General features: G+C 43.5%; 1 protein-coding gene across 1 annotated transcript; it reads right to left on the bottom strand.

Annotated features, from left to right (window-relative positions):
• Positions 1-704: 704 nt before the first annotated feature.
• Positions 705-25,525, bottom strand: cdc7 (cell division cycle 7 homolog). Its single transcript, XM_084313647.1, has 12 exons — positions 25,351-25,525; positions 23,937-24,071; positions 21,571-21,657; positions 17,562-17,697; positions 17,320-17,413; positions 12,636-12,778; positions 8,977-9,280; positions 7,835-7,966; positions 6,131-6,312; positions 4,810-4,892; positions 3,537-3,686; positions 705-2,871 (listed from the first exon to the last, which is right to left on the bottom strand). Exons 1-12 carry the CDS (start codon positions 25,394-25,396, stop codon positions 1,838-1,840), a joined length of 2,526 nt encoding a protein of 841 aa, XP_084169773.1. The 5' UTR covers positions 25,397-25,525; the 3' UTR covers positions 705-1,837.
• Positions 25,526-25,554: the final 29 nt, after the last annotated feature.

The raw sequence follows: 25,554 nt of genomic DNA, 5'->3' as shown, positions 1-25,554 counted from the left end.
TAGTAGTCATAACAGTGGACTGTGGCTTTAAGTCTGGTTCTCATAACAGTGGACTGTGGCTTTAAGTCTGGTTCTCATGAAGAACAGTGGACTGTGGCTTTAAGTCTGGTTCTCGTAACAGTGGACTGTGGCTTTAAGTCTGGTTCTCATAACAGTGGACTGTGGCTTTAAGTCTGGTTCTCATAACAGTGGACTGTGGCTTTAAGTCTGGTTCTCATAAAGAACAGTGGACTGTGGCTTTAAGTCTGGTTCTCAAAGAACAGTGGACTGTGGCTTTAAGTCTGGTTCTCATAAAGAACAGTGGACTGTGGCTTTAAGTCTGGTTCTCATAAAGAACAGTGGACTGTGGCTTTAAGTCTGGTTCTCATAAAGAACAGTGGACTGTGGCTTTAAGTCTGGTTCTCATAAAGAACAGTGGACTGTGGCTTTAAGTCTGGTTCTCATAAAGAACAGTGGACTGTGGCTTTAAGTCTGGTTCTCAAAGAACAGTAGACTGTGGCTTTAAGTCTGGTTCTCATAAAAAACAGTGGACTGTGGCTTTAAGTCTGGTTCTCACACGTGCTTTCATGATAATGATATTAAAACAATGTACTTTTATTAAATAGTAATTTAATGAGGAAGATCATAATACATTTCAGTTCAGTACAATCACACACACAGTACTAGCACTTAGCACACACACACGCAGTACTAGCACACACAGACAGACACACACACACACATATATATACAGTACTAGCACACACACACAGTACTAGCACACACACACACACACACACACACACACACATTAGTACTAGCACACACAGTAAAAGCTTTTGAACACTTTGAATGGTTACTCTGGCAGTGAAACATGTGTTATTGTGAACTGACCACTGACCTGTGGATTCTGAATTCTGCCAGAAACTTGGCAACCAGGAAAGAAAAACTAAAAACAAAGTAATAGAACTGAACCCAGGTCAGTCGCTAATATAACTGAACCCAGGTTACCTGTTAAAGTGGCTAATATAACAGAACCCAGGTTAAAGTAACTAATAGAACTGAACCCAGGTCAGTAGCTAGTGGTACAACTGACCGACGTCTGAGCCACAGCTGATCCTGTGACTGGTGGTCATGCTGTACCCTGCTGGACAAGTAGAACAACATGCTGACAGACCAACCAATGAATGTTGAGTAAACAACACCCAGTCCCAGTTTAAACAGCTAGTCGTCTCACAGTCAGACTCTTGTTAACGTCAAGGAGGAAGCCTTTCAACAGTTTGAAAACCCAACAGCTTTTTTTAATGGGCGCTTCCTGACCCGTGGGCTGTTTGGCAGGTAAAGCAAACCCTCCGACCGGTCTGTTCACCGACACCTTTCAGGAAAGAGAGGGGCTTAGTAGCGAAGACCTCCCTCTTAGAGAGCCTTTCCTGAGCACAGAGTCCCTCACACACTTCAGTTTAAACAGCTAAACTGTCACCTGTCAGATTGAAAAGCTCTGAGCTGCATCAGTCAGTGTGCTGCAGGTCTTTAACAGATTGTAAAGCTCTGAGCTGCATCAGTCAGTGTGCTGCAGGTCTTTAACAGATTGTAAAGCTCTGAGCTGCATCAGTCAGTGTGCTGCAGGTCTTTAACAGATTGTAAAGCTCTGAGCTGCATCAGTCAGTGTGCTGCAGGTCTCTAACAGATTGTAAAGCTCTGAGCTGCATCAGTCAGTGTCCTGCAGGTCTTTAACAGATTGTAAAGCTCTGAGCTGCATCAGTCAGTGTGCTGCAGGTCTTTAACAGATTGAAAAGCTCTGAGCTGCATCAGTCAGTGTCCTGCAGGTCTCTAACAGATTGAAAAGCTCTGAGCTGCATCAGTCAGTGTTCTGCAGGTCTCTGAACAGCGGGTGCTTCAGAGCCTGTGCTGCAGTGATCCTGGTGACAGGGTTCAGATCCAGCAGTCTGTCCAGAAGGTCATAGGCCTCGTCAGGAACCTTGTCCCAGCCTCGCTCGTCCTCCTGGGCCTCGCTGACCTCTGGCTGGGGAGCGGGCGTCTCTTGGGCAGGGTGGGTGGAGGCCTCCGTGGCTCTGGCCTGGCTCTGGTGGGGAGGCTTCCTCCAGGGGGCAGCGGCCAGGTGAGCAGGGGTTTCCTGGGCAGGAGGGTGGGTGGAGGCCTGGATCTGGGGAGGCTTCCTCCAGGGGGTCCTCCAGGGGGTTTCCTGGGCGTCGTCGTTGGGCTGATGCCGATGCCCGGTGGTTTCTGTGGTTCTGGAACAGCTCTGGTGGCTTTGGAGTTGTTGGTTCTGTGACAACACCCCTGCAGTCTGGTGGACCGGGGTTCCTAGGGGTTCACCCTTTGGCTGCTGCTGTTGGTTCTTAGAAGACCCTGCTGTGGGTTGATGGTTCATGGAAGACCCTGCTGTGAGTTGTTGGTTCTTAGAAGACCCTTCTGTGGGTTGATGGTTCTTGGAGGACCCTGCTGTGGGTTGTTGGTTCTTAGAAGACCCTGCTGTGAGTTGTTGGTTCTTAGAAGACCCTGCTGTGGGTTGTTGGTTCTTAGAAGACCCTGCTGTGAGTTGTTGGTTCTTAGAAGACCCTGCTGTGGGTTGTTGGTTCTTAGAAGACCCTGCTGTGAGTTGTTGGTTCTTAGAAGACCCTTCTGTGGGTTGTTGGTTCTTGGAGGACCCTGCTGTGAACTGGAAAAGTGTCTCTTGGGGTTGATCCTTGGGCTGATGTTGTTGTTGTTGTTTGGAGGTTCCCGGGGGAAGAGGGTGTGCGGGGGGGTCTCTGGTGGTCGGGGGGAGGGGTGTGACCAGGTCGAGGGGCGACGGTCTCCGTCCTCTCAGCGTCTCACACAGCGTCCGCAGGTCCTGCCGAGGGAGCTCCCGGCTGCACACCAGCGCCTTGCCTGTTCAACACCGAGTACAACAACTGTTCATTCAGTTTCATTCAGAGACTCCACTAGTGAAGAACGATGTGACAACGTTGTAAATACTCTTGTGATTTACACTCTAACTAGCAGTTGTTTGAGGACCTTAGTGGTATCAAGTTAGTATCATAATTAGGGCCGAACCCGATTAGTCGAATAGTCGACTAATCGATCGAAAGGAGCCGTAGTCGACTGCCAACCTCTTAGTCAAATGCATTTTTTTTTTTAATAATTATAATATATATATTTTTTTTAATCATTCTTTCAAAAAACAAAGAGGCCTAGAAGCGTGGCTAACGCTAATGGTGCGCATACCAGCGAGGCTAACTGCCTAAGAAAATGGGCACTGAAAGAGGATTTCACCCATCTAATGAACACACTAGACTAGACAAATATCAAGATGTATCCATCAGTGGACCAGGAGGTAAAGCGGTCGTCTGGTAATCAGAAGGTTTCGTTTAGTTAGGTAGTTCAGCACCACAGATCAACACTACCCACTGAAGGCTTTACGTTTGTTAGTTAGTTAGCTGGTTAGTTAGGTAGTTCAGCACCACAGATCAACACTACCCACTGAAGGCTTTACGTTTGTTAGTTAGTTAGCTGGTTAGTTAGGTAGTTCAGTACCACAGATCAACACTACCTACCGAAGGCTTTGGCAGCCTGGCTGGTCTCTCTGGAGCCTCTTATGGTCATGATCTGCGTGAGAGCCATCAGGTCGTCGCTGGCTTTGAAGAACGGGTAGCGACCACTGAGCAGAGACAGCAGGATGACTCCAGCAGACCACATGTCTATAGCTGGAGACAGAGAGACAATCAGACCACATGTCTATAGCTGGAGACAGAGAGACAATCAGACCACATGTCTATAGCCGGAGACAGAGAGACAATCAGACCACATGTCTATAGCTGGAGACAGAGAGACAGAGAGACAATCAGACCACATGTCTATAGCTGGAGACAGAGAGACAATCAGACCACATGTCTATAGCTGGAGACAGAGAGACAATCAGACCACATGTCTATAGCTGGAGACAGAGAGACAATCAGACCACATTTCTATAGCTGGAGACAGAGAGACAATCAGACCACATGTCTATAGCTGGAGACAGCGAGACAATCAGACCACATGTCTATAGCTGGAGACAGAGAGACAATCAGACCACATGTCTATAGCTGGAGACAGAGAGACAGAGAGACCACATGTCTATAGCCGGAGACAGAGAGACAATCAGACCACATGTCTATAGCTGGAGACAGAGAGACAATCAGACCACATGTCTATAGCTGGAGACAGCGAGACAATCAGACCACATGTCTATAGCTGGAGACAGAGAGACAATCAGACCACATGTCTATAGCTGGAGACAGAGAGACAATCAGACCACATGTCTATAGCTGGAGACAGAGAGACAGAGACAATCAGACCACATGTCTATAGCTGGAGACAGAGAGACAGAGACAATCAGACCACATGTCTATAGCTGGAGACAGAGAGACAGAGAGACAATCAGACCACATGTCTATAGCTGGAGACAGAGAGACAATCAGGTGATGGTTCCATGACATGTCAAACATTTATCAGTATTTGTTACATTTAGTTGAATAATTGGTTTTAGTGTCTTGTTGTGATTTGCTCTGGATGTATGCAATCATAAGATTAATTTCCTGGCTTATTCTTTCAAAAGGTTCCTAAACCAACCTGCAGGTAAAAAAAAATTCAAAAAAGAAAAAAGAAAAAGATTCAAATAAAATGTCTATGAGCTGACCAGATGTATTGACACATATCATTTTACAAAACCTTTCCAGCAAAGAAACCCCGCCCCCCAGGATTTGTATGACCATGGGACGTTTTCTATGTGTGCATGTAGGTGCGGACTGATGAACAGGTGTGTGTGTGTGTCAGTGCCTAGTCACCCACCTGTGCCCTGGTTGGGGCATTTAGTGAGGACCTCTGGGGCTCTGAAGCCTGGCGTCCCTGCCCGGGGAGCCACCTGCAGCTTCCTAGAGGAGGGAGGGAGGGAGGGAGAGGGAGGGAGGAAAGAAGAGGGAGGGAGGAAAGAAGAGGGAGGGAGGAAAGAGGGAGGGAGAGGAGGGAGGAAAGAAGAGGCAGGGAGAGGAGGGAGGAAAGAAGAGGGAGGGAGGAAAGAAGAGGGAGGGAGAAAAGAAGAGGCAGGGAGAGGAGGGAGGAAATAAGAGGGAGGGAGGAAAGAAGAGGCAGGGAGAGGAGGGAGGAAATAAGAGGGAGGGAGGAAAGAAGAGGGAGGGAGAGGAGGGAGGAAAGAAGAGGGAAGAAAGAAGAGGGAGGGAGAGGAGGGAGGAAAGAAGAGGGAGGAAAGAAGAGGGATGGAGAGGAGGAGGAAGGAGAGAGGTGGTCAATACTTTGTATCTAGACATGCAGATGATACAGTATTCTTTGTATCTAGACATGCAGATGATACAGTATTCTTTGTACTAGGGATGCCCCGATCGATCGGCCAGCGATCGGTATCGGCCGATATTCGCTAAAATAGCTGGATTTTTATATATATATAATATAAGAAATAAAATAAGAAATAACAATTCAGTACATTTAGTTTCACTAAGTTAGGAAAGTAATGTTTTAAGTCAAGCCTGATGTTGCCTTGCACAAAAGAATGATCCCAGTCTCTTCCACACAGTGAGGCATACAGTTTATTAAATGAACAATGGGTATTTACATTACATTTAGTCATTTAGCTGACTCTTTTATCCAAAGCGACTTACTGTATGTTCCGTATGACAAGTCATCAGGAAAGGCACAACTCTATCAGCTGAGTAACAATGTTGGTTACAATGTTGGTGCTACAGTGTAGGTTAGTATATTAGGACAAGTGCATGACAGTAAGAGTAACAAGTAACAAAACCAAAAACAATCGGTATCGGCAGTGTATCGGCCGATATGGCTCATAGAAGATCGGTATCGGTGGCAAAAAACGTGATCGGGCATCCCTTTGTACCTGGACATGCAGATGTTAGAGTATTCTTTGTACCTGGACATGCAGATGTTACAGTATTCTTTGTACCTGGACATGCAGATGTTACAGTATTCTTTGTACCTGGACATGCAGATGTTACAGTATTCTTTGTACCTGGACATGCAGATGTTACAGTATTCTTTGTACCTGGACATGCAGATGTTACAGTATTCTTTGTACCTGGACATGCAGATGTTACAGTATTCTTTGTACCTGGACATGCAGATGTTACAGTATTCTTTGTACCTGGACATGCAGATGTTACAGACACGGTCGGTCAGGTAGCAGGTACAGGTGAGACCCAGGTTTACAGCAGGGGGCCTCTGGGGCTTCTGGCTGCTAGCCTGGCCCCTGGCAGGCAGGGGGCGCCGGCTGGCCAACAGATACTTCCTGTTGGCTATGTCCTCCGTCTTACCTGGCTTCACTGGCTGAAGAAAGAGTTTAAAAAAATTACATATGCATAAAGTAGCGAAAAAGGAGGTGAATTGTGGAATGGATACAGCGATACTGTATGTTCAAAGAAGCCTGAAGAATCCCATCCCTGACTATATGTGAGATATTGGAAAGAAAGGAAGAAGATGCAGCAACAAGCAACACCAATGGGATGAAAGCAGAACAGTTCCTGTCTCCTGGGCGGGGCTCTTAACTCACAATCAAAGCGGGCATGGCCAACCGCATTTCACTGTATGCCCTGGTATGTATGTGATAAATAAACCTCTTGAATACTCTAACTCATTGACTGCCAATAACGAGTATATTCGTTTTTGGCGCCCATGCGTTGAACGCCAAAAACGAGTATATTCGTTTTATGTTTTATTTTTATTTTATTACGATACTAGACACTCTCGCGCACCTTGTGTATGGATGTGGTAACCCTGTGATAACGATCGAATCCCGATAGGGCCAGTTGGCCTGTCCCCCACATGAACTCAGCTGAGCAAACTGTTTATGAGAGCGGTGGCAATAGTGACGGTGTGTAGTGAACGATTGGAGATTATCATGAAGAGGAAAAACAAGGTGAAGACTATCCAGAAGGTGCGTTTTCACCAGACTACGTTGGAGTCCGCATTTCTGGTCAATCAGAAAAATAAAATACTAAAGTCAAGCCGGGCCGAGGATGTAATGTTATCTGTTCAGAGCGTCTCACCGCGCCGCAGTAGTCGCAAGAGAGCACGTCCAGAGCCCGAATATCTCACTGAAATGTTCAGCGATAGCGACACAGACAGTGACATTACAGAGTCAGACCCAGATGAGCCGGAATAGATGCCAAGTCGAGAAGCAGGTAAGATTACTCATGGTGGTTTTGTGAATATAACAATAATATGTATCAAGATGAACCCTTTGACCTTAAAAAAAAAAGGTGTCGAGCAACAAGCACACGAACTGCGCATGCTTCACAGAAGACGCGATATCTCTCTTACTAGAAAATGAGAAGGGATTTTTGGGAAACTGGCCACTCTTTAGCCTGGGATTGCTCAGGAACGGATGTATGTAGAAATAAACGGTTTGTTCCCTGTTGGGAGTATAAATATAAGCATTTCAAATGAGCCATAGTATGTCTCCAATCATAGCTATAATATAGAATATACGATGGATCTACAAACATCGTCAAAACGGTCTGAAACGCTGGCGCCAGGGAGTAAACTTGGGAAAATAGTGTGGCAGTCAATGAGTTAAAGGGGAACTTCACCAAAAAACAACGCTGATGCACATAATGCTCACACACATCCAAAAACTAGAAAGTTTTGCACACATTAATTTAGTTTGAGTTATTAATATTAATAGTAAATTATTTTGAATATGGCCACCAGTGATGCCATCGGGGGGACATTGAATCCTTGTGTTGTATTAATCACAGCACCATGAAATGACGTAGATGAAGAAATAGCAATACCTCGTCTTATAGACTGTTACCTTATCATTTCATTGTCAGATCATCGGTCGTCTTACCTCCATCTTGGCAGCGGTCGGTTTGGTGACTTGGGTGAGTTTGGTGGCGGAGGGACTCTGGGTCTGAGAGCAGCTGTTGAAGTTCCTCTCTCCAAACACGGGCCTCGGGGCTTTACACAACCCACTCAGCTCCTACACACACACAACACACAGTCAGCACATACACACACACACAACACACAACCCAGTCAGCACATACACACACACAACACAGTCAGCACATACACACACACAACTAGGGATGGGTACCGAATCCGGCACTTTTAAGGGTATCGACCAAATCGCGTCGGTACTACAGAGTACCGATTCACGTTGAGATCCACCGGTGCCACATTTCGGTAATGCAATCTTTTTTGTAATTTTTTTTTTTATATATAAAAGTCCGATGACGTCAACGTTTTTCGTTTACAGCGAGAAACTAAACCTATGAAGTGTGCCGCAAGTTCACGCGCACAATACACGCTTAACTAGGATTTGACTTGATTCAACAACAAAGCAGTCGGGGCAATGGCAAGCCGAAAACGGTCGCAAGTGTGGTAGGTAGATAACATTACATTTTGTAGAGACTAAAGTATGGAGAAAAGGTACCGTTGGTACCGGTATCGATTCAAATGTGAACGGTACCAAACCCTACACACAACCCAGTCAGCTCCTCCACAAATACAACACACAACCCAGTCAGCACATACACAAATACAACACACAACCCAGTCAGCACATACACAAATACAACAACACACAACCCAGTCAGCTCCTACACACAGTGGCGACAGTGGCTCAGGAGGTAGAGCAGTCGTCTGGCAATCTGGAGGTACCCGGTTCGATTCCCGCTCCTCCTGGGCAGCGTGTCGATGTGTCCTTGAGCAAGACACTTAACCCCTAATTGCTCCCGATGAGCAGGTTGGCACCTTGCATGGTTGCCTCCGCCATCGGTGTGTGAATGGGTAATATGTAAGTAACAAAATTGTAAAGCGCTTTGGATAAAAGCGCTATATAAAAAAGCAGCCATTTACCATTTACAACACACAACCCAGTCAGCACCTTCTATGACATAGACCCAGTGTACACCTTAACTACAGTACTATATACACCTCAATGACATCACTCTATACATCTCTATGACATCAACCCAGTGCAGACACCTTAGAGTGTTTAGAGCGGAGTCCAGCGGGGGCAGCAGGGAGAGCCCTCTTCACCGCAGGTTTCCCTGAGGTGGGAGAGGAGGAGGAAGAGGAGGGAGGAGGTGCTGGGGTCTTAGCGGCCTGTGAAGGAGGAGGTGCAGAGGAGGTGGTGGTGGTGGTGTTAGGGGGTCTGAAAGGTAGTGTGCTGCCCTGTTTCCCAGTGGAACCTCCACCCTTGACGGCTGTCTTCTGCTTCCCCACCTTCAGCAGGTCTATCTGGGTGTTGGTGGTGCCCTGAGCCAGGCCAAAGTCCACCAGGGCGTACCTGCAAGAATACAAGAGCTTTTACTATGACGCCCCTGGCTCAAAGTCCACCAGGGTTTACCTGCAAGGACACAAGAGCTTTTACTATGACGCCCCTGGCTCAAAGTCCACCAGGGTTTACCTGCAAGAATACAAGAGCTTTTACTATGATGCCCCTGGCTCAAAGTCCACCAGGGTTTACCTGCAAGGACACAAGAGCTTTTACTATGACGCCTCTGGCTCAAAGTCCACCAGGGTTTACCTGCAAGAATACAAGAGCTTTTACTATGATGCCCCTGGCTCAAAGTCCACCAGGGTTTACCTGCAAGAATACAAGAGCTTTTACTATGATGCCCCTGGCTCAAAGTCCACCAGGGTTTACCTGCAAGAATACAAGAGCTTTTACTATGACGCCCCTGGCTCAAAGTCCACCAGGGTTTACCTGCAAGAATACAAGAGCTTTTACTATGACGCCCCTGGCTCAAAGTCCACCAGGGTTTACCTGCAAGGACACACAAGCTTTTACTATGATGCCCCTGGCTCAAAGTCCACCAGGGTGTACCTGCAAGGACACAAGAGCTTTTACTATGACGCCTCTGGCTCAAAGTCCACCAGGGTTTACCTGCAAGAATACAAGAGCTTTACAGGACTACTGGCTCATGGAATGAACAGTCCTTGAAGTTGAGACTCTCCCCTCGGCTGCAGAGTTTAAATAGAGTTGTACGTGTTTGAATTAATTTGTTATCCTCGCTCTTTGCCTTGTCTTGTTGTCTCTTTGTTATGAATTTATATGCTTTTTTTTGCTAATTGCTGTATGTACACTCAAGGTGACTTGAGTTTAAATAAAGGTTTGAGTTTAAATAAAGGTTTGAAATTAAATTAAATATAACTTTCTATACAACTGGGCGATTCTGATGTTCTTGGAGGGAACTTGATGTTCTAGTTCACAAATTTTTAAGCACAAAACATTGAATATAATGTTAGATGTTAGTTTTTAACAAAACAAATTAAATCTATACAATAGTGAAACAATAAAACTGTAAAACAGTTTTTCAAATAAAAGCAGAGTCCCAAACAGACACATGTCCCAAATAAAGATTGGTGTTTTTACACGTTTTGACAAATAAAGGTAGGTCTCAATTGAGGTGTTACTGAGCAGTGAGGTGTTACTGAGCAGTGAAGTGTTACTGAGCAGTGAAGTGTTACTGAGCAGTGAGGTGTTACTGAGCAGTGAAGTGTTACTGAGCAGTGAAGTGTTACTGAGCAGTGAAGTGTTACTGAGCAGTGAGGTGTTACTGAGCAGTGAAGTGTTACTGAGGTGTTACTGAGCAGTGAGGTGTTACTGAGGTGTTACTGAGCAGTGAGGTGTTACTGAGGTGTTACTGAGCAGTGAGGTGTTACTGAGGTGTTACTGAGCAGTGAGGTGTTACTGAGCAGTGAGGTGTTACTGAGCAGTGAAGTGTTACTGAGCAGTGAGGTGTTACTGAGCAGTGAAGTGTTACTGAGTAGTTAAGTGTTACTGAGCAGTGAAGTGTTACTGAGTAGTGAAGTGTTACTGAGCAGTGAGGTGTTACTGAGCAGTGAAGTGTTACTGAGCAGTGAGGTGTTACTGAGGTGTTACTGAGCAGTGAGGTGTTACTGAGGTGTTACTGAGCAGTGAGGTGTTACTGAGGTGTTACTGAGCAGTGAAGTGTTACTGAGGTGTTACTGAGCAGTGAGGTGTTACTGAGGTGTTACTGAGCAGTGAAGTGTTACTGAGCAGTGAGGTGTTACTGAGCAGTGAGGTGTTACTGAGCAGTGAGGTGTTACTGAGCAGTGAGGTGTTACTGAGCAGTGAGGTGTTACTGAGGTGTTACTGAGCAGTGAAGTGTTACTGAGCAGTGAGGTGTTACTGAGCAGTGAGGTGTTACTGAGCAGTGAAGTGTTACTGAGCAGTGAGGTGTTACTGAGCAGTGAGGTGTTACTGAGCAGTGAGGTGTTACTGAGGTGTTACTGAGCAGTGAAGTGTTACTGAGCAGTGAGGTGTTACTGAGCAGTGAGGTGTTACTGAGCAGTGAGGTGTTACTGAGCAGTGAGGTGTTACTGAGCAGTGAGGTGTTACTGAGCAGTGAGGTGTTACTGAGGTGTTACTGAGCAGTGAGGTGTTACTGAGCAGTGAGGTGTTACTGAGGTGTTACTGAGCAGTGAGGTGTTACTGAGCAGTGAGGTGTTACTGAGCAGTGAAGTGTTACTGAGCAGTGAGGTGTTACTGAGCAGTGAGGTGTTACTGAGCAGTGAAGTGTTACTGAGCAGTGAGGTGTTACTGAGCAGTGAAGTGTTACTGAGCAGTGAGGTGTTACTGAGCAGTGAAGTGTTACTGAGCAGTGAGGTGTTACTGAGCAGTGAAGTGTTACTGAGCAGTGAGGTGTTACTGAGCAGTGAGGTGTTACTGAGCAGTGAGGTGTTACTGAGGTGTTACTGAGCAGTGAGGTGTTACTGAGGTGTTACTGAGCAGTGAGGTGTTACTGAGCAGTGAGGTGTTACTGAGGTGTTACTGAGCAGTGAGGTGTTACTGAGGTGTTACTGAGCAGTGAGGTGTTACTGAGCAGTGAGGTGTTACTGAGGTGTTACTGAGCAGTGAGGTGTTACTGAGGTGTTACTGAGCAGTGAGGTGTTACTGAGCAGTGAGGTGTTACTGAGCAGTGAGGTGTTACTGAGCAGTGAGGTGTTACTGAGCAGTGAAGTGTTACTGAGCAGTGAGGTGTTACTGAGCAGTGAGGTGTTACTGAGCAGTGAGGTGTTACTGAGCAGTGAGGTGTTACTGAGGTGTTACTGAGCAGTGAGGTGTTACTGAGCAGTGAGGTGTTACTGAGCAGTGAAGTGTTACTGAGCAGTGAGGTGTTACTGAGCAGTGAGGTGTTACTGAGCAGTGAGGTGTTACTGAGCAGTGAGGTGTTACTGAGCAGTGAGGTGTTACTGAGCAGTGAGGTGTTACTGAGGTGTTACTGAGCAGTGAGGTGTTACTGAGCAGTGAAGTGTTACTGAGCAGTGAGGTGTTACTGAGCAGTGAGGTGTTACTGAGCAGTGAAGTGTTACTGAGCAGTGAGGTGTTACTGAGCAGTGAGGTGTTACTGAGCAGTGAGGTGTTACTGAGCAGTGAGGTGGTGATGATTAAATATTCCATATCTGATCTGTATGCGTTGTATTTTGACATAATATTCATACTGGTTTAAAATACACAATTGGATATTTCCAATCTTTGCAGAGCAAGATTTTTGCGCAAAAGGAATTAGCGGCCCGTGTCATATAGTAAGTTCACCAGGCGAGTTCAGTGATTAAAGGCCTGGGCTGCTGTTAACTGAAGTGTGTGTGACGGCGTTCAAACAGCTGCTACTGACGTCTTGTCCTGCCGGTTGTACAGGAAGTTGTTGGGCTTGATGTCCCGGTGGATGATGCCAAAGCGGTGGATGTGTCTGAGGGCCTTCAGCAGGTGGTAGATGTACTGCCGCACCTCCTCCAGACTCAGGCGCACGATGAGCTCCTGCTGGACAAACAACAAGCTGCTTTTACCTGCAGTACTTTCATATTACAGACCAGCTTTTACCTGCAGTACTTTAATATTACAGACCAGTGATGAGAGCAGCTTTTACCTGCAGTACTTTCATATTACAGACCAGTGATGAGAGCTGCTTTTACCTGCAGTACTTTCATATTACAGACCAGTGATGAGAGCTCATTTTACCTGCAGTACTTTCATATTACAGACCACTAGACCAGTGATGAGAGCTGCTTTTACCTGCAGTACTTTAATATTACAGACCACTAGACCAGTGATGAGAGCTGCTTTTACCTGCAGTACTTTCATATTACAGACCACTAGACCAGTGATGAGAGCTGCTTTTACCTGCAGTACTTTCATATTACAGACCACTAGACCAGTGATGAGAGCTGCTTTTACCTGCAGTACTTTCATATTACAGACCAGTGATGAGAGCTGCTTTTACCTGCAGTACTTTCATATTACAACCAGTGATGAGAAGCTTTTACCTGCAGTACTTTCATATTACAAGCAGTGATGAGAGCAGCTTTTACCTGCAGTACTTTCATATTACAAGCAGTGATGAGAGCATCTTTTACCTGCAGTACTTTCATATTACAAGCAGTGATGAGAGCAGCTTTTACCATCAATATACTTTCATATTACAACCAGTGATGAGAGCAGATTTTACCATCAATATACTTTCATATTACAACCAGTGATGAGAGCAGCTTTTACCATCAATATACTTTCATATTACAACCAGTGATGAGAGCAGATTTTACCATCAATATACTTTCATATTACAACCAGTGATGAGAGAAGCTTTTACCATCAATATACTTTCATATTACAACCAGTGATGAGCAGCTTTTACCTGCAGTACTTTCATATTACAACCAGTGATGAGAGCTGCTTTTACCATCAATATACTTTCATATTACAACCAGTGATGAGTAGCTTTTACCTGCAGTACTTTCATATTACAACCAGTGATGAGAGCTGCTTTTACCATCAATATACTTTCATATTACAACCAGTGATGAGCAGCTTTTACCTGCAGTACTTTCATATTACAACCAGTGATGAGAGCTGCTTTTACCATCAATATACTTTCATATTACAACCAGTGATGAGAGCAGCTTTTACCATCAATATACTTTCATATTACAACCAGTGATGAGAGCAGCTTTTACCATCAATATACTTTCATATTACAGACCAGCTTTTACCATCAATAATATACTTTCATATTACAGACCAGCTTTTACCATCAATATACTTTCATATTACACAACCAGTGATGAGACCAGCAACATGTTGTGTCATATCATGAATCTATTGCACAACCCCTGCAGCCTCAAGCAACATTATCTAAAGGTGACAATGACATATTTTAGTCCTTTTCAACAATATATAGGTATTTGAGATCCTCTAAACAAGTTAAAATAGGTCTTCGAGGTCCTCTAAACAAGTTAAAATTGGTATTTGAGATCCTCTAAACAAGTTTTGGATGAATTATTACAGATACAAACATTACAAAAACATGTGTAAAACACTTAATTTTCCGTGGGATTGTTATAAACTTTGGACCTCTACTAGATAAGACTTCAGGCTATGTCTCGTGTGTACAAGTTAACCCCTTAAGCCTGACGGGCCCGGTATCGGGTATTTGAGTATTCATGTCATAAATAGAAATAGATCAATAGTCTGTATTAATTAATGTTGTTTTTTTTAAATGTAGGCAAGAGTAAATACCCTAACCCTATCAAAACAGCAGTCAAAGTGTATATTTTCAGCACTACGTTTGTTTACCAATGATTTTAAGTGTTATTAGCTAAATATGAGTTAATAAATATCTCAGCGCATCCCGGTGGAAACCAGATGAATTAGACGTGAGGAAGTAACGCATCATGAAAGTGTTGTAATCCTAAAACAGAAAAGACCCAGGGCTTTCAATAGTAGGGATGGGTACCTTTCACATTTGAACCGATACCGGTACCGGTACCTGTGAATCGATACCGGTACCCAACGGTACCTTTTTTCGGTACTTTAGTCTCAAGAAATTAAATTTGCAGTCATAAAAAAAAATCCAAACTTCAAATAACTACAATTTCGACAGTTTTCGGCTTGTCATTGCTCCGACTGCTTTGTTGTTGAATCAAGTCAAATCCTAGGTAAGCATATATTGTGCGTGTGAACGTTGACATAAAAAAAATAAAAATAAAAATAAAAAAAAAAAAAGTAAAAAAAAAGTTTAAAAAAAAATAATAAAAATATTTTTTTTTCTGTTTCCCACTTGATTCGATACTCGGTAGTACCGACGTGTTTCGGTTCGGTGCCTCAAAAGTACCGAATTCGGTACCCATCCCTATTCAATAGACATCGAAATTTCATAAAATTACAATACCCAGCTCACACCAGCCTCTGTGAAAGGCTAAAGCTGCTGAAAATATTGACGTTATTTTTGTGATTATATCTCACGGGTCCTTGTTCACAGGAACAAACCTGAACGTTATTGCCATGAAATAGAACATAGTTTGTTTCTTTACCTTTCTGTTAATGTCTAGGGGGAAAAAACGCATCTCAATCTGCTAAGAAATGGCAGACCTATTTATATTACAAAGAAGTAACTGTACTTACAGTAGATTTCATTCATGGTCTTTGCTGCCCTGTCATGGGCGCCTGGTGGTACTAAATCCAGACCGAACTCAGCCATTGGAAAGGGGAGATTTGGCCCGATCCATAGATGTGCGATTTGGCTATAATAAGGTAATTTATAGGCCTGATATTCTATATTCATAATTTGCATGTGTCTGGATGGCAAAATTCAGTACTGTATCTACAAAACTTCCTGTACATCTGTCCTTTATTCTTATATTTGGATTTTTTTGTACACGTGATCTCAAGAAGGAGCAAAGTGGCAATTCTTCACGTCTGGTCAATGTTAGCATGGTGTTATTCACCGTCAAAGATAAGAAGAATTTATTACATTTAAAAGAAATTATATTCTCCTTTGATTCATTACAATTTACTCAAGCCTAGTAACAGACACAATATGTCTGACACTGGGAATACATTCCCTGAGATCCATAGATGTCCCTAGATACCAAGAACATGCATGTAGAAGTGGAGCAATGTTCCATTTACTTAGGTATGTCTTTTTAGGTGAATCTTCTGAAAATATGGCTAGGGCAGGGGTGGCCAACCCGCGGCTCGCGAGCCGCATGTGGCTATTTGCCCGTCAAATGTGTGGCTCTTCCATCCAAACATTTAAAAAAATAAAAGATTATATATTTTTTTCTTTTTTTATGTTACTCATTCCATAAGGACGTAGAATAAACATTTACAGATTTTTTTTTAAATGGTCCATTTGCATGTTCTTGGTATGTGAATCTAGGGACATCTATGGATCTCAGGGATGTATGTATTCCCAGTGTCAGAAATAGTGTGTCTGTTACTAGGCTTGAGTAAATTGTAATGAACCAAAGGAGAATATCAATTATATTTATAAAAAAAAAAAAAAAATGTAACTTTGACTGTGAATAACACCATGCTAAAATTTACCAGACCTGAAAAATCTAAGCAAATGAATAAAGGGAAGATGATTAAACAGAAGGTTTTGTAGATACAGTACTGAATTCTGCCATCTTTTTTATAATGTAAATTTCTCCACCGTTTTTTGCTAGAGAAACTAACTGCATTCTGTTTTATGGAAATAACCTTCAGGTTTGTGGGAGATAATCCCAAAAAGAGAAATAAAAAAGTAAATCCAGAAGTCAGATGATTGACAGGGGCTGGCGTGAGCTGGGTAAGGTCGTTTTTTGAAATTCGAAAGCCCTGAGTCTCTTCCTTCAAAAGTCTACACTCACTTTTGGCTGCTCCACTTCCTCCTGTCAATATGCGCCGGTTTCCGACTCAATGCCCTGAGATTTCTATAATCTTATATTTCACTAATAACAGTTAAAATCATTGGTAAACAAACGTAATGCTGAAAATATACACTTTTACTGTATATCTCGGGCTTAAGAGGTTAACCCTGTGAGGCCCAAATTAAAAAGACATTAGCAACTTCAGAGGCCAGAGGGTGAGACATATAAACACATTTACTATCAAATAGCATTGTGAGGCCGAACAACAGGACCAATTGACTATACATGTGCTTAAAACAAATTAAATAAACATTTACAGACTTTTTAAAAATGGCTAAAAGTGATTTTGTAATTTTGCAACCGTGGGTCTCACAGGGTACTTTTAACCCTGTGAGGCCCAAATAAAAAATACATTAGCAACTTCAGAGGCCAGAGGGTGAGACTTATAAACACATGAAGGGTGCCGTGACTGAAAAACAAGGTTGAGAAACGCTGGTATATGGTGTGGCTCTTTGTGGTACCACAGTCATTTTTGTGGCTCTTTTTAGTCTCTGACTGGTTGGCCACCCCTGGGCTTAAGAGTTTAACGTTGTCATTATTATTTTATAAGCGGATGTTTGTTTGTTATAAATAAAGTTATTATCATTATTATTATTATTATTGTCTACTCACCACGATGGGCTGGTGCTCCATGTAGGGCATCACAATAACAACATGGTGCTCCTTCCTGAAGCAGTACGTCACTCCCATCACGCTCTCCCTGCCCCTGCACAGAAACAAAGATACTAACACAAAATGGTTTGCAGAGAGTGATAAGAACTGGCCCCAGCGACAGAATAATGATTGTTATGCATTCTCCACATAATAAAAATGTGTTGTCGTCTTGAGTGACTTGAAGCCGGTCGGTCACTCACCCAGCCACGGTGAGACACTGCAGCTCTGCGGCGATGCGGAGCGGATGGCTGGTCGGGATCAGGTGTTTCAGGGCAAACCTCTCTCTGGTGCCATCCAGCATCTGGGCCTCGCCCAGGTACACAGAACTGAACGTACCTGGTGTACAGAGAGAGAACAGACACTTTGTCAGATGTACAGAGAGAGGACAGACACTTTGTCAGATGTACAGAGAGCGAACAGACACTTTGTCAGATGTACAGAGAGAGGACAGACACTTTGTCAAGTCAAGTCAAGTTTTATTTGTCACGGCATACAAGTATACAATGAAATGCGGGTGGTCTTGCCCGCAACGATGTGCAATACAGTGGTACAACATATAATAGAATCCAATAAAAACAACATTGTGCAATAACAGGTAACATGGTGTGACATCTCGGTATCTGTACATAGTTATTTACAGAGCATATAGGACATGCTAGGTAGCTTTGGTAGTGCAATACACTGTTACTGTTGCTATACTAATTTAAAGTGGCCTTTCCTTTTGGCAATAAGTGTGGGTGAGTGCGGCATGAGTGTGTGCCCGCTCATGTTAAAGTGTTAAAGTGGCTGCTAGTGCACAGTGTGCGTGTCGTGTGTGTGCTCATGTGTGCTTGTGTGTGGATAGTTCAGTGTTCTGTGGCACTCAATGTTCATTGTTCAAGGCTCTGATGGCCTGGGGGAAGAAGCTGAGCCTAAGCCTCTCTGTCCTAGTAGCTGGGGTTCGCAGGCGTCTGCCTGACCTCAGCAGCTGGAACAGGCTGTTATTGGGGTGGTGGGGGTCTTTCATTATTCTGCAGGCTCTGGATTTGCACCTCTTGTTGTATAGAACCTGCAGGGGAGGTAGTGCAATACCCGTGGTACGCTCGGCTGAGCGCACCACTCTCTGTAGGGCCTTCTTGTCCTGTGCCGTGCTGTTCCCATACCAGGCAGTGATGTTTCCGGTCAAGATGCTCTCTACAGCTCCTGAGTAGAAGGACTGGAGTATCTTCCCCGATACTCTGAACTTCCTTAACTGTCTCAGGTGGTAGAGGCGCTGCTTCGCCTTCTTTACTACTGTGTCTATGTGTGTTGACCATGTCAGATCCTCTGAGATGTGGACCGAGATGTACAGAGAGAGGACAGACACTTTGTCAGATGTACAGAGAGAGGACAGACACTTTGTCAGATGTACAGAGAGAACAGACACTTTGTCAGATGTACAGAGAGAGAACAGACACTTTGTCAGATGTACAGAGAGAGAACAGACACTTTGTCAGATGTACAGGAGAGAACAGACACTTTGTCAGATGTACAGGAGAGAACAGACACTTTGTCAGATGTACAGAGAGAGGACAGACACTATGTCAGATGTACAGGAGAGAACAGACATGTACAATGTTATGTTCAGTAGTAGAGCCTTGGGTCAGTATTACCAACTGGATATTTCCGCTTTCCAAAGTCTAGATTTCAGGGCCCTCATTCATCAACGTGGACGTAGAATATGTTCTATTTCCACACGTAAGCACGGAATGTAGAACTAGTGTACGCACAGGGAAGTCGGGATTCATCACACGGTGCGTACGCAGGCTCTACGCTCCCCCGTAGAACTTTGTTCTACCGTCAATGCTTGTGCATGATTATCCATATATGGTCATGAAAGTGAGGAAACACCCCCCATGGGATGTGAAATAATGGACTGACCCGAGCTCTGAAAAACTCCACGGAGAATTCACTGCTGTCGAACCAAGACACTATCGCGTATTATGGGATAAATAAAAGGCGGATTTGTAAACGGTGATGTCAGATATCAACGGCTCCCTAAGACCATTGCTGCAATTCTGCCTGGACAGCTCAAAATACTAATAAAGACCGTTCGTTGACCACTGTTTGGCGTTGGTTGTGTGTCATTATAACCGTGCTGTAATATGAATGCCTTTATTAGTTGTGTTCGATTGGCTATATGATTTTTAGAGGCATCTATTTAGTTGTCGGCTAATAAAGACCGCGCTGGAATATGACTGCCTTTTCCCGTGTTGTTTGATTAATACCCAGGGATTAAAGTTCTCCTCAATTTGATTCCAAATCGCGATGGATCTCCCGTCAATTTTCTACCTGCTGCATATGATTTCTAGAGGCATACTACAATCCATTTTGATGTCAGTATTGGGTAGCCTACATAAACAATAATACGAGAGCTATACAAGAACAATGAATCTTACTGCCATGTATGATGTAGCAGATACACCATGTGTAGCCTGCCTATATGTGATCAATACAAACATGAACTTGAATTCCATCATGTCTGTGTGCGGGTCACTGCGGGAACTCACAAGGCTGTTGTCACAATGTAAATAAGAACGTGCACTGAAAAGTTACAGTATGTAGTTGGTTGATCATTTGTATGACAGTCAGTAAACCCTTGCAAAAAGTATCCGTTTTATTTAATGAATTGAAAACATTCAGCATCGCCTTCCTCCCGGCATCCAGCAATAACATGTATCAGGCAAATGCGCATCGCAACATTGACTGAGTGGAATCCCTTTCTATTCACATAACTGCATTTGTGATGGAGCTTTGACAGCTACAGTAACAGTCTATTGGTCGATCCATCTCCAATATCACGATGGACCGTGCCGCGGTGGCAAAGACCCGAGGGTGGAGAGGATCTTGAATGAATTCCATCATCATATATATATGTTGTGTGTCTGTCCACTATGTTTGTTACTTTGTTATTCCCCCCCCCCCTATCTATGTAAAGCGACCTTGGGTCTCTTGAAAGGCGCTATATAAAATGAAGCTATTATTATTATTATTGTTATTATTATCATCACATCTGTGCGGGAGCTCACAAATAGACTGTTAGTCTCAGTGAAGTTTCAACGGAGGTCATCTATTCTAACCAACAAATTGAAGTAGAAAGCATTTCGTGACCAATCTTATTTGGAAACATGACACACAAAATAATTTGCTTTTTATTTGAAACAATATCTAATCGTGTTTGGAGGTTGGTGTTTTGCGTCTGCCCCCCGTGCCAAACAAGCAGGCCAACCTCTTGTTCGCGTGTGAGCCCGTTATAATTACACTACTGTCGCTATTTTACAATGAACTATAATGAATTACGGGTCATACAGAAGTTGAACACTAATGCACGGAAGCTTATTTCCGCCTTGAAACTAATGCAGGACTGAGGAGTGCTTATGCGTAGTAACGATATTCTACCACTGGGCGCCAGGTACGCCTGGTCTGACCTGTGCGTAGATGTAAGCACGGAGTCAAGTTCAAATCGAAATTGATGAATCCCACTCTTTGCTTAGAAATGATCGTACGCACAGGGTAAGCACAGATCTGTGCGTAGAACACATTGATGAATGAGGGCCCAGGATTCACTGTGAATGATGTCATCAACCCTTTGACTCACAATTTATGAGGTCAACAAGTACCAAACAGGGGTTCTTATGTACAAAGTGATTGGTCTTCCTTTATCTTTGCCAACATTTTTTCAAAGTTATTTTGAGTTTAATTCTCATTATCATGCACATCTCACAAGAAGAAATAAAGACTTACGCATTCCTTTCTGTAGGACCTCTGTTGCCAAATTCTCATTTGTTTATCAAGGTGCAGTGATGTGGAATGTTATACAAAATCTAACAGAAACATGTTCCACTTTAAATATATTTAAAAGTAAGCTTAAAAAAGAACTACAGCTCCTGTAGTCTGTGAATTTGAGTGAAGTATTTTTTCCCCCCACCGTTATAATTGTTATATAATGCTGTATTGTATGTATCTGTGTGTATGAGAGAGGGATATGCGCATGTGTGTTTGTGCATAATGTGGGGGGGGATATCTTTTGTGTAGTTATCCTATATAGGTTTAAGAGGGGATGTCGCTTATAAGCCCTTGGGTTTTTTGACCTTTCCTGCACATTTTAACTGTTCTTCTTTTACTTATTTTATTCCAGAATGTATGTTTATAAGTGCAAATAACAATAAACAAATAAACCCTTTGACTCACCTTCTCCAATCTTGTCCGTGATCCTGAAGATCCCGGAGAGCTGGGGCACGGCTTCGTACAGGTACTCTATGTCCACCTGCACGTCCCCTGGACAGAGAGAAGACGGATCACAACCGAGTAGGGCTGTACACTGAATAGTTTGAAGCTTCATTCATAACGGTGACATTCGAATTCTAAAATCAACATTCCCATCTTTCACATGGTTTAAACCAGGGGTCTCAAACTCGCGGGCCAATTGCGGCCCGGGGGATGATATTTTGCGGCCCCCTACTTGACATAAAAGTTTAGTGTTAATGTGGCCCGCGCGCAACTGTTTGCCGAGTCGTTGCGCGAGAGTTGGACGTTTTATTTATTTTATTACTTGTAGGCTACCATAGCGCAGGCTCATGACAGCAACGTTATGTTAGTGACTTGGTTGAAACTTGATTCCGGAGTGATATCAAGTAAAGTGGAAGGCAAATGCATCCTTGCTATCTCCTCTGACTGCGAGCAGTGCTCTGCATGTCCGGCTGCACTGCCACTGTCTGTGTCTGTGTACGGGTCTGGTCCAATCACATTCAGCGTCCCGTCAGTGTTTTCCCCCCTCACCCACAGTCTGCGAATCAGAGGCAGAGTAGGGCGGGTCTTAAACAGTCAGAGTCAGAGCAGAGTTGACAGCGCATCTACAGTAAACTCGCTCCCAGTTTTATCTCCGTGAGATAAATGTAGCTACTAGCCTAGTTTCGCCAGCAGGCAGCCAGCAGAAAAATGGCATTTTCAAAGATGGTCAGTAAAAGAAAAGTCGACTGCAATTCAAAGGTGAATGGACTGAAAAATATGCGTTCATCCTGAGTCCCAGCACCAAACCAATGTGACTATATGCCAAGAAACGGTAGCTCTTGTGAAGGGTGGCAATTTGAAAGTAATGTATGACTGAAGTGATGGAGACCATGTTTGAAGGCAAACAAAAGCAAATCCCGCTCAGATAGCACAGCAACCAGAATAACTGAAATACTGGCTGGTGATTTGATTAAACAGCTTTGTGATAGAAAAAAAATGTACAGTGCATTTCCATAGCTGTGGATGAGTCCACTGACACCACTGACAAGCCTATGTTCTGAAGAACCATTCATGTTCTGAAGAACTGTTCATGTTCTGAAATGTTATTGCTAAAGATTGAGAAGATTGGATCAGTTGTACTTTTTTTTTTGAATACTTGAACCGCCTCTCCAGTAACAGATCAGAAACCACTCAACCTCCTCGTCCTCCAGTAACAGATTAGAAACCACTCAACCTCCTCTCCAGCAACAGATTAGAAACCACTCAACCTCCTCTCCAGCAACAGATCAGAAACCACTCAACCTCCTCGTCCTCCAGTAACAGATTAGAAACCACTCAACCTCCTCTCCAGCAACAGATTAGAAACCACTCAACCTCCTCTCTAGTAACAGATTAGAAACCACTCAACCTCCTCTCCAGCAACAGATTAGAAACCACTCAACCTCCTCGTCCTCCAGCAACAGATTAGAAACCACTCAACCTCCTCGTCCTCCAGCAACAGATCAGAAACCACTCAACCTCCTCTCCAGCAACAGATCAGAAACCACTCAACCTCCTCTCCAGTAACAGATCAGAAACCACTCAACCTCCTCTCCAGTAACAGATCAGAAACCACTCAACCTCCTCTCCAGTAACAGATTAGAAACCACTCAACCTCCTCTCCAGTAACAGATCAGAAACCACTCAACCTCCTCTCCAGTAACAGATTAGAAACCACTCAACCTCCTCTCCAGCAACAGATTAGAAACCACTCAACCTCCTCGTCCTCCAGTAACAGATTAGAAACCACCCAACCTCCTCTCCAGTAACAGATTAGAAACCACTCAACCTCCTCTCCAGTAACAGATTAGAAACCACTCAACCTCCTCGTCCTCCAGTAACAGATTAGAAACCACTCAACCTCCTCGTCCTCCAGTAACAGATTAGAAACCACTCAACCTCCTCTCCAGTAACAGATTAGAAACCACTCAACCTCCTCTCCAGTAACAGATTAGAAACCACTCAACCTCCTCGTCCTCCAGTAACAGATTAGAAACCACTCAACCTCCTCGTCCTCCAGCAACAGATCAGAAACCACTCAACCTCCTCGTCCTCCAGTAACAGATTAGAAACCACTCAACCTCCTCGTCCTCCAGTAACAGATTAGAAACCACTCAACCTCCTCTCCAGTAACAGATTAGAAACCACTCAACCTCCTCTCCAGCAACAGATCAGAAACCACTCTGTCTAGAGAGGGCAGTTCTGCACTAATCTGCTCAGAGTGTATGGTTCTCTCTCAGTCCTTCTCACACAAGTTAATATCCGTTAACTGAATTGAGTCTACTCACGGGGGATTCTCTTTCTCCTGCCATCAGCTCTGACTCCACCTCCCTCCGCGTTGATGCTGTCGTCATGGCAGACGGGCGACAGCTCCATCTTGTCATGGCAGACGGGCGACAGCTCCATCTTGACCAGGCTGGAATCTAGATCAGATTAGCAAATGGTTATGTACTCTGTACTCTCTCTGTATGATAGCATGTACAATAATGCTGTATTTAATAATAATAATAATTGATTCTTACCGTATATATATTTATCCACATCCGTCTGTACATACCTGCCTGGCTGCATCCTTTTTACACATCTGTAGAATTATCTATATCTGTACATATCCCTTACCTACTCTCACTAGTTTCACTGCTGGCCTGTACGACTTACTACCATTGTGTCTTTATATGTTATATGGGTTATATGCAGGTGTATAAGTAGGTATATTGAAGGATTACATGCAGGTATATTCAGGCCGGTATGTATATATGCTGTAAATATAAATGTATATATATACAGTATACAGCACTATTGTACAGTATGCTATCATACAGAGTTATATGGGTATATGGCTGCAGGTGTATAAGTGGGTATATTGTAGGATTATATGCAGGTATATTCAGACAGATATGTATATATATATTCTGTAAATATAAATGTATATATACAGTATATACAGCACTATTGTGTAGTACATGCTATCATAGTTATATGGGTATATGGCTGCAGGTGTATAAGTAGGTATATTGTAGGATTATATGCAGGTATATTCAGGCCGGTATGTATATATGCTGTAAATATAAATGTATATACAGTATACAGCACTATTGTACATGCTATCATAGTTATATGGGTATATGGCTGCAGGTGTATAAGTAGGTATATTGTAGGATTATATGCAGGTATATTCAGACAGATATGTATATATGCTGTACATATAAATGTATATATACAGTATATACAGCACTATTGTACATGCTATCATACAGAGTTATATGGGTAGACTAATAGTATGAGGTAGGTGGTTATGACTACAGTGTAGACAGTGAAAGCAGTAGGCAGCAGGTATAAACTATAGGCAACAGAACAGATCAGTGTCATGTTCATAACGAAATTAGAAACCACTTTAATCATGTAACGTTGAAGAACGTTGCTAAGTGAGCCATGTCGACCATGTTGTACAGTGAGTACACACGACATAACCTGCTGTGCTCATAACGGCTTCATGAAGCTACTATGAATTGAAAATGGGGGACCCTGATGTAAACAAGACAAACGTCTTTCTTTGGTCTGCATCCCCTTAACAATTGTGTGTATTGAGCTGTACTGTATTGTACCCATTCTACAATCTGGTAATAAAGTTTTCATTCATTCATTACTATGTGATGCTAGTGGCCAACTGGCAAAACAACTAGGTAGCAAACAACCTCTTACCTCTTTGTTGATCAAGTTTAGTCGACTTTAACTTTTCACATTTCATAAAAACGCTGCAGTGTTTTGGTATTTCTTGACACTGCTATATTATGATATTATCTTGACGTAGAGCTGGTTTTGTGGATAATAAGACGGTGGTAAATAAAACGTTAAAATACTTTAGCAGGTTAAACCTACTTCCCTCTTCTGGGCTTGTTGATTGTT

This window comes from Notolepis coatsorum, assembly GCF_963971535.1.
Source record: "Notolepis coatsorum genome assembly, chromosome: 4".
NCBI classification, from domain to species: Eukaryota; Metazoa; Chordata; class Actinopteri; order Aulopiformes; family Paralepididae; genus Notolepis; species Notolepis coatsorum.
The sequence above is the reverse complement of the archived record's forward strand: the minus strand, read 5'-3'. Positions and strand labels throughout refer to the sequence as shown.